The sequence below is a fragment of the Lepisosteus oculatus genome, chromosome 2, assembly GCF_040954835.1.
Source record: "Lepisosteus oculatus isolate fLepOcu1 chromosome 2, fLepOcu1.hap2, whole genome shotgun sequence".
Classification (NCBI taxonomy): domain Eukaryota; kingdom Metazoa; phylum Chordata; class Actinopteri; order Semionotiformes; family Lepisosteidae; genus Lepisosteus; species Lepisosteus oculatus.
In genome coordinates, this window is record NC_090697.1 from 44,072,112 (window position 1) to 44,091,181 (window position 19,070).

The 19,070-nt window shown below is 36.2% G+C and overlaps 1 protein-coding gene across 3 annotated transcripts in view; it reads right to left on the minus strand.

Moving 5' to 3' along the window:
• Positions 1–18,832, minus strand: part of ezrb (ezrin b) — a 34,100-nt gene extending 15,268 nt beyond the window's left edge. The window contains exons 1-4 of one of the 3 annotated variants that reach the window (XM_006625919.3): positions 18,693–18,832; positions 17,522–17,629; positions 6,524–6,607; positions 1,540–1,635 (exon numbers count right to left, since the gene is read on the minus strand). In XM_006625919.3, the coding sequence (XP_006625982.2) occupies positions 1,540–1,635; positions 6,524–6,607; positions 17,522–17,533 (192 nt within the window). In that variant the 5' untranslated portion in view covers positions 17,534–17,629; positions 18,693–18,832. Of the gene's footprint in view, positions 1–1,539; positions 1,636–6,523; positions 6,608–17,521; positions 17,630–17,880; positions 17,983–18,515; positions 18,608–18,692 lie in introns of those variants that run through there. The other 2 variants (XM_015350983.2, XM_015350991.2) reach the window with 2 other exon arrangements.
• Between the last annotated feature and the right edge of the window lie 238 nt (positions 18,833–19,070).

Here is a 19,070-nt window from a genome sequence, read left to right on the forward strand (position 1 = left end):
AGTACTTTTTGTTTTGCTTCCTAAGTTGTTAGGGTTTTTTTCCAAGTGAAAAGAAAAATAAACAGATCTTGGCACAGACTGAGCAAGTCCTGAAACTCGAGACCCTTTTTGTTTTCGGGGTTTAACAAGTTTAGTTTTTGCTTCCTACTTATTCACTTCCTGAAAGAGGAGAACAAAATATTTGGCAAGAAACCACAGATTTTTAACATAAACAGGACAAACAAGCAACAGATTTTATATCACAACAAAATCAGCAACATTTTTAGTTTTGATTCATTTTAAAGGAAGAGAAAATGAAAAACAAACTGGGAGAATTAGGAAAAGTGTAAGCAATATTCAAGTACAGAAAATACTCATTAAGAATGCTGGTTTAACTGGCCATGAACAGGTTAGTTTTGGCTTACTTATCTGTTTTCACTCTTACAAATTATTGCAAGCATATAGATTACTTATCAAAGCATTATTGTGATTTATTCCCCAAGGGTGAAAACTGTACTAGTACTGCACAAGATGGGAAATTGCTCTAAAAAGAAAAAAATCCCTCAGTTTAGCATATGCAATGCATGTTTTGAAAATACTTTGTCCTCTAAGATGCTAAAATCTGAACAGTTGTGGTAATCACCATCAGCACAAGGGATAATCATATTATATGATACAATGTTTCTTTTCAGTTGTGGTCCTTTTAATTAATAAAAAAATCTTCAGAATATATTTTTCAAGCACAGCAATCATGAGATCCTGGTGATTGTGTGACATTTGAACTGGTATCGCTCCTGCTGTGGGACTGTCACATCATGGCCCAACCCCATGACAACACATTTATCTCACTTAGGAAGACACCTGCTCAGAGTGATTTGATATTGTTGGGAAAAAAAGTTTGAAAATATATTCAAAGTAGAGAATGAATGGCAGGCCTTGTGCTCTCAACAAATAACTGTGCCAGTTAAGTACATTATAGCAATTCTGAGCACATTTCCCTCACGGGATCAAGAAAGTATCTATCTATCAAATGTGAATTTCTTTGAAAGTCAAATTAAATCTGATTACCAAATTTATCACCCATTGACCCTAATATAACAGTCCAGCTTTGTCTCTCAGCCAAAAGTCCTTAAAAAAAAAAGACATCCACCAAACCTGGGAATAATTTGATCACAAATATATGGAGACTAAATAATAACCTAGAAAATGCATATTTCATCTAAAGTTAGGTTAAAACTAAAGCTGTAACCTAGCTTGAACCCTACCCTGAAATTAAAAAAAAAACACCAACTTAAATGAAACAAAACACAATGGTCAAACTGAATAGGAGCTCTCTCGGCCCCAGAACCTTCCAGTGAAACTGCTACGCTGTGTGGAACTGGCTGCTGCATCAGCACAAAGCTCTCCACAATCAAACATGAACAAGCACCAGCATTTGGCCAAAGGTTAGAACAGCTACTAACTATCTCAATGCTCACAATCACAGGAGGGAGAAAAAGCAGAATTTGAATGCTGCTAAACAAAGACACAAGAACCCTTAAAAAAATGCAGCACATTTACCTTCTTATCAAGCTTCAGCCAGGTGAGGTATCCCTTCCCGTCCATATACTGAAGTCCAAAATACCACACTTCACGTATTCCAATGGTCTTTACCACCTGCAAAGAATCACAGAACAATCCCAGAGTCATGCTACACTCCAGCTGGAGGAAAAATGTAGCACTACAAAAAGAAATACATTGGAAAAAATAGGGGTGTTATGACCTGTTCTTTATTTATTCTGGTTAAATTCTGCTTTGTCTTGAACAATCTAGTCTATTTTTTTTTTCGTTTATTTCAATTGGCGAAGAAATTTCTTTTTTTTAAGTGTTCTATAGCATAATGGCTGATGTGCGTCACTATTCAGGGAATGCCATAAAAGATATAACAGAGCAATTATAAAATCAATAAAGAATTGGTTGGTCAAACAACTGCAATGTTGTAATGTAGCTTAATGCAAAAGTTTCAAACCACTGAACAGTAACATTCAAATTAAAAAGAAACAGTCAAGATTAAAGAATTGTTTAGGAATAGGAATAAGGCAATTGTGAGTAATGACAGTACAAAATATCTGATGTGCTAAAGGGAAACTTGAAGAATTTAGTAAAATCTTGTATGTTATCACCTATTTTACAAGTTCTAAAGATACCCTTGGGAGTCCCCTCTTTAATTGCCTCAGATTTAAAAATAAGAAAACATGTCAACACATTACTTTCCCACTTTTGACAACTCAGTAATTAAAACAGGTCATTACAAATCCCATTATTGGCATGCAATAGCTATACTTGTTTAATATCCTGATCCCTTAGGTATGAGGATTATAATATTAGGAGGATAAGAAAGACATTTCAGATTAACAACAACTTTCTCAAAGAATATTACAGTGTTTTTCTCTATTCTGTTGACCTGGAGTTGTGATATAAAGACCCTATTTCCAATCTATCTGGTTTTTAGTGTATGTACTTCTCCATTACATTTTGTTTTACATTAAGACAAGTCATTTCCTGTTCTCCTATATGGATTTAGAAATAAAGGCTTATTGCATCTTCTCAACACTGCCAAAACAAACGAATTATGGCCTTTTGGCAAAGAATCAGCTGTGCCTTTCTAGTCAATATATCTTTTTCCAGTGTAGATCTCAGATTAAAGACCAAAGGGGATAAAAACAAAAACATGTAACAACATCCAAACCCTCCCAAGCTTTGAATGAGGTTCAGTTTGCTATTTTTCAGTAAATTAATACATGCAGTTGTGTATGGTTAAAATCTTTAGGTATGTATTTTATAAAAGCCCTTTTATCAATTATAATCAAGCAATTAACTGAAATTCGGTTCCATATGGGTTTAAGCACCAACTGTATTTCAAGAGAAATTACTGCATCCGATCCAAAGTAATTCTATAGAATATTATTTATTGCTTTGGTAAGTCTTTCTGAACCTCCTTATCTCAACAGCAAAGCACACATTCCTAGTCACAAATGGGAAGTTTTTTGGAGTATGTGCAAATATTAAAAGCACTCAGGCCAAGCCTGGTTTATCAGATTTCTACTGAATGCAAGGTTAATGCCAAAACTCAACTGAAACACTCCCTTATTGAATAAATCTCAGTACTAAATTCAGGTTCTGTAGAAAAGGGTTGGAAATTATCTGAATCCTTGGGTCCCGCCACAAACAGTGTTTAACTTACAGTAAATGATAAAAACAGTCTGGCTTCACCTTAACTCTAATTAAAAGAAGCTTATAATTCAGAACACAATTGTTTTTTTTTTCATAAAGTGGTTTTGTCCTCTAACTTGTAGGAAAACAAAATTGCAACTTAAAAGGACAGAACAATGAAAGATTTTATACAATTTTTGCAACTAGGAAACATCTTTTTTTCACTTCCAATTGCTAGGAAGTGACGTTTAAAAACAATTTTTAAAATGAAAGCCTTGTTGTCTTCATTTTATAATTGACCCTGGAAGGAATGGAGCTCAAATGTGAGCTCCTCACTCCAATTAGTTGTTTGCTTCATTATAAGTTGTACTAAAAGTTGCTATAAAGCTCATTGTGCACTTTAATATCATTAATAACAGGATCTTAAAATTAGCTTTATTTTAAGTTTGTTTTAGCAACCAAACATTAACTAAGTTATGAAGGGGCCATGTTTTCATTGAGAAACCACTTTAAACATAATTTGCACATTAAACACAATTGCAAACACAAAGTCTTAAATAAAACCTAACGCAAATTTATTCAGCAATACTCGTAAATACACTCATAACTGTCCCCGCTGTTAAAAAAGTAAAGCACTTTGGGTGTGGCATGAGTCACTTCACCATGCTGCAGATTTAACGACTTTACGTCAATCACATTCAGCTAAAACGCTGACAACCACCTCCTTAATGAACAAAATTATTGATTGCGTCGTAACAGGCCACCTTAATGGTATTTGCAGAATGATAAAAAGTTACTTGACTAACGCTGCAAAATGTCCTGAATACAGACCTTTAAGTTACAACATTTCTGTTATGCCAAGTTCAATTCTAAATAGAATGCCACTTCTCCTACACCACATTAGTTATTGTATCCTCTGACTCATGCAGAGCTCCGTGGTCGGTCTCTGGATTGGCACACCCAGTCAAAACCGAGACAGCAAAACTGCTCTCAAGATTCCACTCATCTAAACTGCTGCAATTCAAGTGCAACCTGTTCTGTGAAGCACAAACATTCATCAGGACAGGAAAAGGGCTCTCAACTGCTAAATTCACATAGGGAAAATTATGTCAAAATTATGAAGGGTTTCAAGCATACATAAACGTATATGTTTCAATTAGCAACGCACACAGTGATTTAGAAGAGGAACAGGTAAAGGTTTATGCCATCCTGAAAGGAAAAGAGAATGTTTAGGCTTCTTCAGGCATGGAGTGATTTAGAAGAGCAACTGTATTGTAATCTATTCCTATTACAAAAATATAATTAAAGCTGTTACTGAGACATCTTCCATTCCCTATCAGTGCAGCAGATCAACTGGAGAATTACTGTAGTATTATACAACAAAGGAGGGCTATCAGGCCTTTAAAAAAAGAAATTGGACCTCTGTAACTTAAAAATATTTTTTGAATGCATCAGAAGGGATAGGCTGTCATTCCTCACGTTATGCCTAACCTAGTCAGGCTTCAAAGTTGTTGAAGTCCTTAGGTGTGGCTGTAGCAGGAGACAGAATGGCTTAGTAGGGCTGAGAGTGAGTTTCTAAGGTGTTATGATTGATGCAATATCTCCTTGCTACCTAGGACATACACAAAACTGATTTTATAAAGAAGGCATGCCTTATGCATCAGAGAGTGGGTGTCTTCACCATTTCCCATATTTACAATGATAAAAGAAAAAAAATTGAGGGGACAAAACTTAAGCACTCCCTACTATTCACCTCTTAATGCATATATGGAACTGTTCCATAAACTGAAGTTCACATTCTCATAAACTAGCTTTTATTTTCAAAAGTAACCATACTTACTATCATATGCATGGCCTACCTTCTAGTGGTATTAAAACCTTCAATGTGTTCCTAGGCAATACTGATCTGTTCCCAGAGCCTGTTTCTTTGTACATCAGCCCACAGGTATAATAAGCACAAACTAACCTGCACTGAATGTTCCAATCTTGTATAAAAAGGTGCTCAAACAATAGAGAACCATTCCAAATAAAACACAGACAGCTGCTACATTGCATTCATCATCAAAACCTCTTTTTCTTAGTACTGTACACAAAAACGGAATACGTACATTTATTCTGAGTAACTTTATACAAGACTCCCAAGCACGTTTCCCCAAATATGTGGGTATTAAAGGGAGTTAATTGCATTTCTAACAGGTTTGTCACACCCAACAAGGTTAGTTACAGTCTAATTCTGTAAAATGCCACAAAGAGCAGTGTCACAGTCTGACGCACCTCAGGTAGAAAACATATGCTCGGAAGGTTGGAGTTTCAAAAACCTAGATGTTTCTTTGGAAGCCAAAGAATCGTGTGCATCCATACCATAGTAAATATTGCACATTATACTTCAGATACTAAAGCATTTACAGTTTATCTAAAGGAAACATTCAATTAAAAAAACAGAGGGAAATCCCAGTTTCACAAATGTATACAAAAAAACTGTCATTCAGGAAAGGGTTAATTTCCGAACTCATAGCCCTGTTCGCATAAAACCTTTTACACACAATGAGCCACACGGTCCTCTGAAGCAGCAGTAGGAGCAGGATGACAGTCAATAGTATAATTACAAGTAAAATTCTTGCCTAGTTCTTATTGTTGCAAAATGACAGCTACTCTTATGTACACAAAACAAGTTTCTATCATTTCTATCACTGTGCCTTTTTGGTATTCTTGACATTTGAAGAGAGTGCAAAACCTCCTTCAATCTGATCAAATCAGAAATTTGCCACTTAAACCTAAAAGTGATTTATTTGGACAAATCCTGAGTATATCGTACACCAAATATTGCACGTTCCTGATAAAACCCATTTCAATTTGATTAAGCAGTCCTACATAGGAATTGGTAGGCATGAGGTTTTGTGTACAATATGAAAACTCAATAAAAAAAAATGAAAGCTTACATTTCCTAAATGAGGTTTAAGATGCATACTGCATCTGCATACTGTGGTTTTCTGGCCCCACCAGTATTGAAGGTCTGCCTTGCATTGCTCCAGTGTTAAAAAAAAAAGTACAGAGGTCAATCCTTAGAAACTATTTGTTAACATTTCATTGTGATTTGAAAAGAAAAGGGCCTCTTAAATATTTGCTTTTTCTTAGATACAGCTAATATCTTCTCTCCTGCATAAGTCCTTTTTGTAAAAAGAAAAGGAAATGACCCATCCCGTACTAGCATTTTTTAAATGAATGACATGTTCCAGAGAAGAAAAGCAGATAAGAACATTTACTGCCATACATACCAGCAACCCGAGTACAATGAGGTTCTGATAAGGCAAACCAAGGAATTGAAAAGAGCCACTGAACAGTATGAACAAACCTGGTCAAAGAGCTGTTTGCCTGTAGTGTTGGGCTGGATGGCAAACTCCAGCTCTGCATCCATGGTGGTGACTCGGACATTGACCTAAAAAATAACAAACACACAATAATTAAAAACACAGTATGTGTCTGATGTTACTTAATATTAATGAAGAGGCCTGTAGCCTCAAACACAATGAGGAAGTCAAAGTGGATCGTTTGTAAAAGGCTTTTCATATTAAACAAACGTACATAAACCGGACAACTCACATTTTAATTCCACATACAAATTTTGGAATTATGAAGAAAAATCCTAGCAATGCAAAATGAATAAGGAAAGCTAAGCTTGCAGTATAGGAAGACCTGCAGTATAGGTATAGTAAATGTTTTATTTCATACTGTAGTACACATATAGTACCGCTGGTTATACAGAAGTAGAAAAAGTACAAGAATTATACTTTATATTGAAATCAGTTTAATTACCATAATCTGGAAAATAATATACTCAATAAACACAAAATGAAAAATCATCAGAAGACATAAGGTCTTTTGAGATGCTTTTTCTGGGGAAAAGTATTTCATTACATTCTTCAGTAACTGCTCTCTAGACTTTGGACTGCTTTATGGTGTAGTTCAAGGTAAATCAATAGCCATACTTTAAATCACCCAATACAAGTACACATTGGCTCACATCTTTTGAAGAATGTCATTAGAGAATTTCTGGCAAAATGCAGGGCTAACAATTCAGAGATATACTCCGTTAGCTTTGCCATTATCAATTATCTAAAAATTACTTACTTTACATTACTTTGTAATCTATATAAGCAATATGGTATACAGACACTAAAGAAAAATGCAAGTTTTTACATAGAAAGTCTGAATCTAAAACCCAGATCTGAAAAACAGGCACCTCTTCATCCCTGACAAAAATAATTTTAAATTTAAATTAAAATAATTCATTTTTCTTTCCCTGCAAATCCAAGCACAGTTAATGTCTGCTTTTAAGCAAACAGGCAGGAGACAGCTTGAGTTTCCATTTCAAATTAAAAATGGAATCCCTAAATATTAAGAACAGTAACTTTATTTACATTGATTGTGCATAGCATTTGCTTTATTTTGAATTTTGAAACCAAACCCCCTTTTCTTTATTGCATAAGAAGTAAAGAAATTTGCAATACTCTTCCACATTTGTGAAGAATATTCACTCACTGCATTCAGGAAAACAGCCCATGTAGAATAAACCTCGACTGCACAGTGACATCATCACATGGATGAATGGGATCCACCATATTAACAAATGTTTCCAAAAGAGATTTTAACCCACAAAACCTGTTTTTCTCACATGTACCAGTTACCCTTAGCAACTACCAGAGAGGTTTGTTATTATTATTAATATTTGGATCGAGAAGCTGAAAAATCCACTATGTTTTCACAATTATAGCTTGGTAAAGTTTAACATAATGCTCACAGAAAATCTACAAGCACCACCCAACTGCAATAAATCCAGCACATAATGCCACAGACTTTGTATACCCTCAGTAAAGTGTTTTCTTTGAGCTTTGATACATTGTAATACATTGTCTTTCAGTCACATGACAGATTCAACAACTTATAGGCAACCTCTGTTTTGCAGAGCCCTATTGCCTTATTATTACATAATCCACCAACTGATGAGTGGGCTGACATCACTCCAGTTGAGTCCTTCTGTGTGAAGGTCAAGTGTGGTTTTACTGTAGTTTGGCTTTAAATACCTCTTTTTGAGATCATTATAATCAGTAACCATCCATCTTTCTTTGTGAACATGACACAGCTGTTGGCTTGCAAAGAAATAGGAAAATGCCTTAAAAAGTTTATCTGCAGTGTAGCTGGGGTTGTAACATGTTCCACTTCTAATATGTGACAAAATCCCCTTTTGTTCTCATGTGATAAGAGGATGATCTTTTACACTTTGAGTTTCAGAAGTCCGTCTCGATTTCACAGAGCTGTCCACGTTATTCATTAGTCTATTCAGAGCACTCTCACATTCTCAGTCTAGCCTTCAGAAACAGCACGCATAATGGCTGACGTTTTATTGCATCATTTTCCAAAAGGACTCTCTCTGTTTCGACAGCCTACAGTCAGCCTACATTTTTCTTATGTACTATTCTGGCAAACCCCGAGCTATTCTCTAATTTTTTTTTTTCCCACCACAAGCATCAATTGAAAACAAATTCAGTAATGACCCGGTGAGTAACGATTTATACAATTGACTGGAGCAATCTGAGTGAACAGAAGCAAGGTTGAAAATAAGAAGCCGTTAAGTCTGTCTTGCTTATTTTGTGGTTTGGTAGCTAAATATACAGTCTTCTTGCCATTTCTTTAAAAGGACTTTCAGAATGGCTGGGAAGCCTGTTTCAGATAGCCCAGAATCTTTGTGCAAAAAAAAAACTTTTCCAATTCAACATCCTAAACAAACTATCTTTTAAGTTTCCAATTTTGACCCTGCGTCTTTATTTCAAAGCAAAGAAAAGAAAGAGGCCCTGGGTTAACCCTATCAGTACCGTTTAGGATTTCATTTTCTTGGTTTAAGTTCACTCTAAATCCCCTACAACAATCCTCTGAGTATAGGATTTTTTTTTTCTTACCTTTGACTTCTACCTCTGAGCAGCATATCATCAGAAAATGTACAAAACAATACCTTGGACAGTAGGGAACTGTACAAATTCCCACAAATGTCAGCAGAACAATAACTCTCTTTACTAAAGTCTGAACTCTTCAATAGACACAGCACACAAAAGAAAGTTTCTTTCACATTAATTAATAATGACACTATATTTAAGGAAAATACTCAAAATACACCCTCTTTTGTTTGAACATTTAGGCAAGTATTTCCAGAAAGGCAGGGTTTTTAGTTCATGTTCTTTTTTTTGTAACTGATTAAGACACGTCTCTTAAAAAAAGAACTTTGGGAAATTACTGTGAATGTATTTGTAATAGTGTGTGTGTGTGTGGGGGGGGGCACTGCCCAGCTTCAGATAAAACTAACCACATTAATTTAATTTTTCAGCAACGTAGTAAAAGTATTTTCCAATGGTGTCCCAAAATTTTCACTCAGCAGAGTTCAACAGGGTTATTTAGACTATGCAAACAAATTTCACATCAAAATCAAAAAGGCTAGAAGCCCAGTGTACTTGCTAAAAAAACTAAATGAAAAGTGATGTTAGAAATTACCAACAGTGCCTTAAACCTATGCTTTTTGTTTCTGTTTCAGAACTGGAAAAAGTATTGATCGGAATTAAATCACTGTGCACCAGACTTAAGTGATAATTCAGCGTTATGAAGGAATATGTAAAAAGTTATTTCAAACCCACAGCTAAGGCTGCATTCATCAGTCTCAGGCAGCACATCGAACCTGACACTTAGCATAAGCAGGCCTTCAGGAAAGCATTCCAGCCCCTGGGAAATCTTATCCAGAAAAAAAAGTCAATTAACATAGTAACACAAAGGCTTCCTTTCACATTCGCATTCCCAATGGTCTCTTTCTGGCAGTAGGGCGTGCATTTATAACATTGCGAATATTAATGGAGAGACTTCCATCTGCATTGGCAGGTTAAGACCCACAAACACAGAGAAACTGTGGATGGTGAAAAAGACTGAATGCGACATGAAGAACTAAGATTATGTGGAAGACTTTCCTAGTGCACAAAAGATCAGTTTATATCAAAAGCAAAACTGAAGCCTTTTAATTTTTGCCTCCATACATGATTAAGCAAGCCCATGCAACATTTTTCAACTCTTTTAAAGAAAGATGCATATACAGCCAGAGACCTGAGGCTTAACAAGGTTATTGGAAATATTTCAATAATGTTTACCGACATACTGAGATGTGCACACAGTAAGCCTTGAAGGGATACTACACAGTCATTTCACTGTTTCATATAAACAGGCGAAACTGGAAAGATAGCACAAACCTAACATACAAAATCCCATCCTCCCTTCATTTATAAAAACAGACGAAGAGAGAGGGAGCGTGTCTTTATTAGATCTTGCCACAGGAAATGATTTCATAATGGAAATGTTAGTAAGCTAAAATTCAAACTGCCACCACTGCTTAGACAACCTAAGAGCACGGTGCATGTACAGTATACACAGCCTGCCAGACTAAACATCTGGACACAGAGACCTTACAACAGAAGTATATATATCACTATAGGAAAAATAACTGAGATCTAAGCACCTACTGCAAGTGATTTGACTATAGGACTCAGAGTGTATATTCAAACAAATTAAATGCACAAAGTTAAAAGCAAATATTTCATATCACTAGAAGTCCTTCTTTAATGCCTTCATTTTTTATACTGTATCTATGGGTATATTAAAACCTATCAAAAGTACTGCTTCAGATAATGTGCAAGAGTATTAGAATGCACATAACATAATAGGTTTCTTCTACATTTGGAACAGGAATTAGGACATGAGGTCTTAGTAGCAGCAACTTTAAGCTTGCAATCACAATTGATTGTTCTGTCCCAATTGTTTCCAATGATATTTTATCAACGTAACAAATAACAAGAAAGTAATCAATTTCCCCTGGGGAACGATGCTGAAATTCATTTTGACGGAAGCATTGCATCTAGACCTCACGCTTAAGGATTTAATGCTTTTAAGGATTCTGTGCAAAGTAACTGCCCAAAGAATTCTTCTGATTTACTGTGGGTTAGTGAGACACTATGGAGGCTCTCTCATAATATTGCTTGCAACAACACCAAAACAGTACTTGTAATTGCTTCCAGACGCTTTTCGTCAAGTTTTTATTTTTATTCAGCTTTCTAATGTGTACCCACAGAGTCTCCTGTATTGCCAGACCTGTTAGCAGCTGGCTGATTCACACCCACATGCAACAGGTGTTCAAACCGATATTTAGGTAAAAAAACTAAGCGCACACCTGGGCACAAGATGTGTTGTGGAAGTCTGAAACAACCTACCCAGCTCTGTTTTTGTTGAAGCTGATGCCCTGGCTTCTATTAAGAAATGATTGGGAGGAGATCCTTGAGCCCATTAGCTATTAGCTACCAAACAGACCAGGTAGACCAAATGTCATCCTCTTGTGTGTAACCCTTCTTATGTTTGCTGTAACAAGACACACAGGATTGAAAGGCATTTAAGCTTCACTCTTTCTGCTTTTTCGGTGTTTGAAATCCAATGAATGCTATGAACCATCGCCACTGCAGAACAAACTTGTTCAAAAATGTTTTTTTTTTGTGTGTATTAACACACAACAGTAACCTGTTCTAGCAATTCTCTCTCTTCAGATCTTGCTGCGTTGCACCAGAAAACAATGACGTAGTCCGTCCCGGATTCCGCACAGAAAAGGGCACAGCCCTCCTCGATTCTTTTGTCAGCCTCTCCCCCCACTATTACGTAATAAATCTGTGGTGTACACTTCCTCAGGCATCGGTTCATGTTTGGTCAACAATTCATTTTTCTGCTGTTTCAGTGATTGTATTCCTTTAATTATTCTCTTGTTTTGCTTTTACTTGCTGGATTCATTTACACTTTTTGTGAGATACATTTATCAATGGGATTACATATTGTTTTCTGTATGATGGGCATCAGACAAGAGCAGACACAGGAACTGGATTCATCATGCAGTGATTCACACATTATTCCAAGTGTTGAAATGTTAAGTATGAGGACTTGTATTTTTATGGTTATTGTAACAGCCAAGGGTCTGGCCATTTTTCTTCTTTTACTATAGGAAAAGAAAAAAATTGTTCATTTGTTTATTCGATGTCAAGATGCAAAAGTCTCTGGATGGACTAAGAAGGCTGAGTTAACTTATTTGCTACTTACAGTAGTAACAACAGTTCTTTAGACAAGATCTTAAGTATTCTCTTTTCTTCTCTGGTTTGCCTTTTGGGATGGTAAAAAACTATATTCTAAAGTGTTATAACCATATAGAAGACCTTAATTAGTCTGTGTTAAAAATTAGCTTCAAAAAATGAACTTTGAACATATACTTAAAATGTTGAGCTATAAAGCAGAATGCATTATATTAAGCTGACAAAGTTAGTCTTCGATCACAGGTTATATGTAAGAAGTAATTAGAAAAAAAAGAATTTAAGTCTACAATTTTAGATTCCATTATGAAAGAAGCATGAATGAATTCATATAGGATTCATATGCTGGAAAACAATTATAGCTGAGAAATTTCTGACTGAGCTATCAATGGTGCAAAGACACCATCTGTGAGATTATGACTGGACACCTCTAGGTCTGAATCCCTCCTAAAAGGTGTAGACTGGAAGAACATTTCTAATTAGCAAACCGAACAGTTTAGGTGTACAAGTTCAATGGAATTATTCCAGACAAGTGAGCTGTTCATAAAATCCACTATTTGCAGATCATAACACCATTCTAATTAACTAGAAATCCAGATTGTAAAACATTTATTTAGAAATCCATACCATATTCATAACATCATATTTAAAGCAAAAAATCCTAGATATTAAAAAAAGGAGTGTGCTCAACTACACATCCAAAAAGATGTTCACTTATAGTGAAGACCCCACGTCAGGATGACATTGTTAATGAGCAAAAACCTCAATCACAGCCTCAAGGCCAGAATTGAGAAAGAGCAGGTTGGAACTTGCTTTAAGGGTGGTTAATGAGTATATTTTAGGGCACAGGGGTAGCCAAAGATCATTCCATTACTAAATAGGCAGCAGTAACCTCAAGAGTTATGCAAGATTTTGACCCCACACTATAAAAGACTCAATCCTTAACTAAACAAGGAGTCCTGGGGCTGTAAAAATTGGCTTTTGCAGTGTTTCACAGTATCCATGGGAACACTTCCTAAATACAAAGCCATATAGCAATAACCTACAGTTTTGAGACTTGAGTTAACTTTTCTAATACCTTAACATATTTCAACTACTTAGAAAAAGAAACTGAAAAAAGATACTCTGTCCGATTAAGCCAGTTTCAAACATCCAAAGTTCTCATTTGCAAACAAGAGTATAACTCCCAATTCACACAGAAAGCAGAGGTACCCCTAATTAAGACTCTAAATCATACCAGCATCTTTTGGCATCATTCAAACCTCCCCGTGTTGGGGACACGGAGCTATTTCAGAGACCTTGAGTACAAGCAGGATACACCCTGGATAGGGCACCAGTGAGAAAGCGGATAGATGGAGAGCACAAGCACATCATGCTGCACCTTCACCTAGACAGAGCAACTACCATGAGACTGCATACAGCTGCTGAAGCAAGTGCGATCATTTGAACACTATACATACCTAAAAGCGAACCAACCATTACCTTACAATAAATAATTAATTGAAACAAATGACGACAATGGGTTGGGATACAAAGAAAAACCTGAACACAACAGTAAATTAAAGCCACACCTTGCGTTAAGTCACTTAGATATTCTGGTGTTTTGCTTAGGACAACAGGATAAACAAACGGTTCATTGAAATACTATTTAAAACCCAACATTAGTTCCAACACAACCTGCAGCACTGTGACAGCGTTACTATTTGCACTTCTATTTGCAAATGTTTTCTATCCATGAATTTATATTTTTAAAAGGGAAATCCAGGTTCAAAATAAACATTAGGCCAGCTCTGGCTAAGATATCATTTCTTTCTTTGTTATGCAGCTTTTGAAAAGAAAAGGTAAATGTCATGTATGGCAAGAAACCTGGTGTGTTGAAGTCGGAGATCTTCATTTAAGCGATCACTACCTGGCATGCGCAATAGGGGTTTGCATAATAATAATAATAATAATAATAATAATAATAATAATAATAGTTTACACTTATATAGTGCTTTTCTGGACACCCCACTCAAAGCGCTTCACAGGTACATGGGGAGTTGTCATCCATGCCAAGTCAGCCTGGGACACCTGATTATTATAATCATGTATATACAGTATAGTGGATGGATACAGTATATTGCTTCACAAGCCATCAACAAGGCAGTGCCTCTGAATCTGACTGTCCTGTCATTGGATACATACACATGGTTAACTGGATCCAGGGTGGTCATGGGAGCATTCTGCTGGTCGGCATTGGAGTTAAGTGTGGATGGTTGGACCCTGATTGCCCCATCGACCTCCTGCTGCTACCTTCCAGCCACAGACATTCCCAGAGGAGCCCTTCTCTCTCATGACCTGTTTTAACCTGTGACCTCTAAAAATTGTGTAACACAGGAGCACACCTCTCTGCACGTATACACACACACCAGCACATTATTATTTTTTTTTAACTACATGGGCTTCTGCATTTTTGGCATTTTATACTCAATATGTAATGCGGAGTGCAAAAAGAGGATGTGGGCGCTATGATTTTTGAATAAGCGAACATGTTTTAATACCTACTGCAAGGTTTTGACTCTCACGGGTGAGTGAAAAAAAAACTCCCAGGGTGTTTCCCGAAAGGAGTGTTAGCCCCACTGTCCTGACTAAATTTTCCCCCCTACTTTTTATCACTCATGGCTTACTATAACCCCCACCTATGTATTGGCTCCATTACCCTGTTCTCCTACTCACTGATACCTGATGTGTAGTGAGCATACTGGCGCACTTCTGCTGCTGTCACATCATCCAGTTAGGGGCTACAAACTGGTGGTGGAGGGGAGTCCCCATTTCCTGTAAAGTGCTTCAGGTGGAGTGTTGCAGCAGGTTGTTTTGCCCATCACATCACAGGTTCCATCAACAAACCCGTTATGAAAGTGAAACATAATGCTCTTAAATCATTGTGCTTGGTTTTTCTCACCTTTTAATCCAGTGCCAGCAGGTACTCGAAATACGTTCTTATGTTCTAAATTTCAGCAGCATCAATACTGATACACTGAGTGTGACAGTATTTTTGCAGCAGAAACATAAATTGGATGTTACACCTTTCTTACCCAGGAGCAGAATCTTGCTTTTGGAAAGAGGTTTTTAGCCTCACTCTGATATTCTATATTACTGAATAATTTATCCAGTGCTCCCAAGCTCTACCCTACGATGCCTTTCGATAAATCACTTTTAAAAGACAAAGATTTTGCATGGACAAGGTAAAGTAGATAAATCCATGCAAGTTTAATTATCCACTGAAAACCATCATCTAAGCCATACTTAAAAGCAAAAATATTGATTAGTGTATGAGCATAAATCTGGATGTATTAGAACAGCCCTTGCAGTGCTACATGTCATGTAATCATTAATATTGTAAAGAGGAAAAAAAACAGGCCCACACAGAGAAGAAAGGCTATAAATGAGTTCATCTTTGACAACAAAACATCAAATTGTATTAAAGCAGTTGAATAAGGAACAGATATGTTGACGTCTCACAGCTATCAGTGATTCAAGATGTGAGGAACTACAGCATAGAACACAAAATCCATTCTGTAAGGCATATAAATGAGACAAATGTGCTGTAGGTTATTACTCCTCTGACAACAACTATTGTCATGCCAACGCATGTTAGAAAATGACAATTTAAGGACAAAAGAATAAGAGGCAGAGGTCACACTAAAGTTACTGATAAATAATATCACTACATTTATATTCTTGTTGGCTTAGCATATCATCTTTAAAAAGCAGAAACTCCATTTGGACCTAAAACTATTTTCATATAATTATTGGGACAAGAACAATTATGAGCACACATTCCTGCTTTTTCCAATAGAAGGCAAAAAGTTGTGGAATAGTTTTGATTTGACTGCATGAGATTAATCCCTCAGTTTAATTACTGAAACTACTTATGGAGAATTAGTAGCATAAGAGATTACACTCTGATTGATACAATGCCAGAACATAAATCCACTTTTTCGCACACATTTCTTCTTCCTTTCTCCAGATGGATTTGTCAATCACGTTACTAAGCATTTTGTTGAAGGCTTCTAACAGAAAGTACATACTTATTCATTTAAATACGTTTATTTAACTGTTCTTTATTTACCCATTAAATGCTCTCTGTTGCAACTTGAACAACAAAGAGTATTAAACTCTGATAGGGATAGCCTTGGTGTAATCAATTGAGTAGAATCTAACAAAATAAACTTATTTTTCATTTAATTATTTTCAGAATGTCTTGTGAGGATAAACACAAGATATTTCTAGATTCAGACAGAATATGAAACAAAGATCAGCCTTGTTTTTAGTTAAGTCCCTGAATGCTCTAGTTTCACTGAACATCAATCCTGTATTAACAACCTCTGCAATCTTTCTGAGGAACTGTCAGGGAATGTTGAACTAATCTGGAAATACTTCAACCAAAGCACACAGTATCCTTATCTCTACTTAAAGAAAAACAGGGCATCCTGAAATTCACATCTGAGCAATGATTCCTCATATACTGTACCTATGGAACCTTATTAAAAACAAGTAAAAACATTTGTATATGCAATATTATACTGAAATGTAACTTTAATCATGTAATATCAGTAACATATTAATGACATTAAATATAATATTAATTTATACTTTATAATAAGGCAATAAACTGTGGAAGGCAAGATGCTACATGATCTTAACTGGACTTCAGAATCCAAAGAAAAGCCACACATCTGGTCCTTCCATAAAATATTGCTCATGCCTTGCATACACATTTGCAAATTAGCTTACCTTTGCTTGTGTTGGCTCGAAATGTCCTTTAAATCACCGATCAAACCTATTTTGTCTCTTTCAGCTCAGAAATATAGAATATCCAAACATTATTCTAAAAGTCTAATAAATATGATGAACTATCTTAAGTCTTTTTCTATAAAGATTAAGTTGTTTAACTGCTTTTCTTTTATACTTTTCAATTTAGACATATTAAACATTGCACACATCTTGATACACATTATTATATAGCAGAGTTTCAATATTGTTTTCAAATAATTCATTGTTAAAAGAACGTGATTTAAGCTATAAACTTTAGTATATTAATATAAAGAGTATGACATTCATTGAAGAATATCCTAAATACACGGATATACAAACTCGTTTTTTTTTGTGTAATAAAATACGTTCCATCAGGGTATTGTTTGATAAATGAAAGTACTTACCGGCTTTGGCATATTCGGTTCCCTGTATGTGTTCCACCAGAGGTTCAGTAAAGTTTTCTTTCAATACTCTGGGCCAAACGCGGACGACTTTTCCTCCGAAATACTCCTCTTGAAAAAATGTAGAGGAATAAGTTTGAGAGACCTCAGAAACTATCAGAAGAAATCTGTTCTTCCGTTCAGCTTGTGTAATGTGACAGAAAATCAGGTAAACCTGTGGGATATACGTTTATGAATCATTATTAAGTATGTAACTCCTGATTAGAAACGGGCCTCACCCAAGTGAAAAAAAGACGTCCGACAGTGTGCAATACCACTAGTTAAAGGTCGCTCAGTCTCCACCCTTTTTGGTAAATACTTACCTCAGCACCTCCAAAGGTGTGACCCTTGGACGCACAGAAATAAATTCAACCAAATATATCGCCACCATTAATAAATGTAAGGGCTACCGTGATAGAAAACTTAAAATACATTAAGCGAAAACTGAAAGTACTCCGACGTCCTTGCGTTTTATAGACACACTGCTGACAATGTAACAACACGTACGGAGAAAGACTGAAGTGCAACTTCACAGGAGAAATGATTACCAATGGTTACTTTCGATCCCGTCCTTGAAATTCACAAGCTACAGGACTAAAAAGTGTTCGTGCTTAATATTCTATACAAGCAAATCAGCTTTACAATAATACATTTTCAATACGAAAGAAAATGTAAGTATCGATATATCCGTACATTTAGTTATTTAGGTTTATGCACAGACATACAGACAGATACTAGTAACAGATTTCTTTCACTTTTCCTTCAAAATAACGTCTTACTTAAAATGGCACGTATACCGTAACTTTTTTTCTCCAGATCAAGCCTGCGAGATAAATCTAAGAGCTTCACCTGAAGAGGAATACAATCATTTTAAGGAAAAGCCATCATATTTTAAACCTTGATGCGTCATTTTTTTACCCAAATGGTTGAGCAATTGAGAGAAAATAATCTGGTTTACCTAACCTTCAGCAGTTAGCCACAGCCCACAATAATCCCTGTAACACCTGTTGAGAGATTTCCTTTGAAAACCTAACAAGTGCAAAACAGAGCTGTGTAACATAACCTCCACCATCCCGCTAGACTTTACGAAAACAGTAAAGTATTCGCTTGAATATAACTTAATAAATTATCTTACCAGAAGCAGGTGTGATTTTATTAGAATCACTGACGAGCCGCAGCCTCGAAAACTCCCCTCCCTCGGCTGAAGTCAGCGGTACTGCAATATGGCTGACCCACTCATTCTGTCCTACAGTGCTCTATTCATTTCTATCTCCCTGTTCCTGGGTTCCTGTTTTGTCACCGCTGGGGCGAATCCAACAGCGACTCCTATCAGCAACAAGCTCTGACAACATCCGTGGAGCTCGAGAGAATAATTTAAATAAATAAATGAAAGTGAATAGGGAGACCAGAACACAAAGAAGACGAAGAGTTCATGCGGCTAATGATCTCCTACAGTGTTCTTAGACTATAGCCGGCAGACGTCTGGTTGAAATGTCTGCCTCGCCTACGGTAC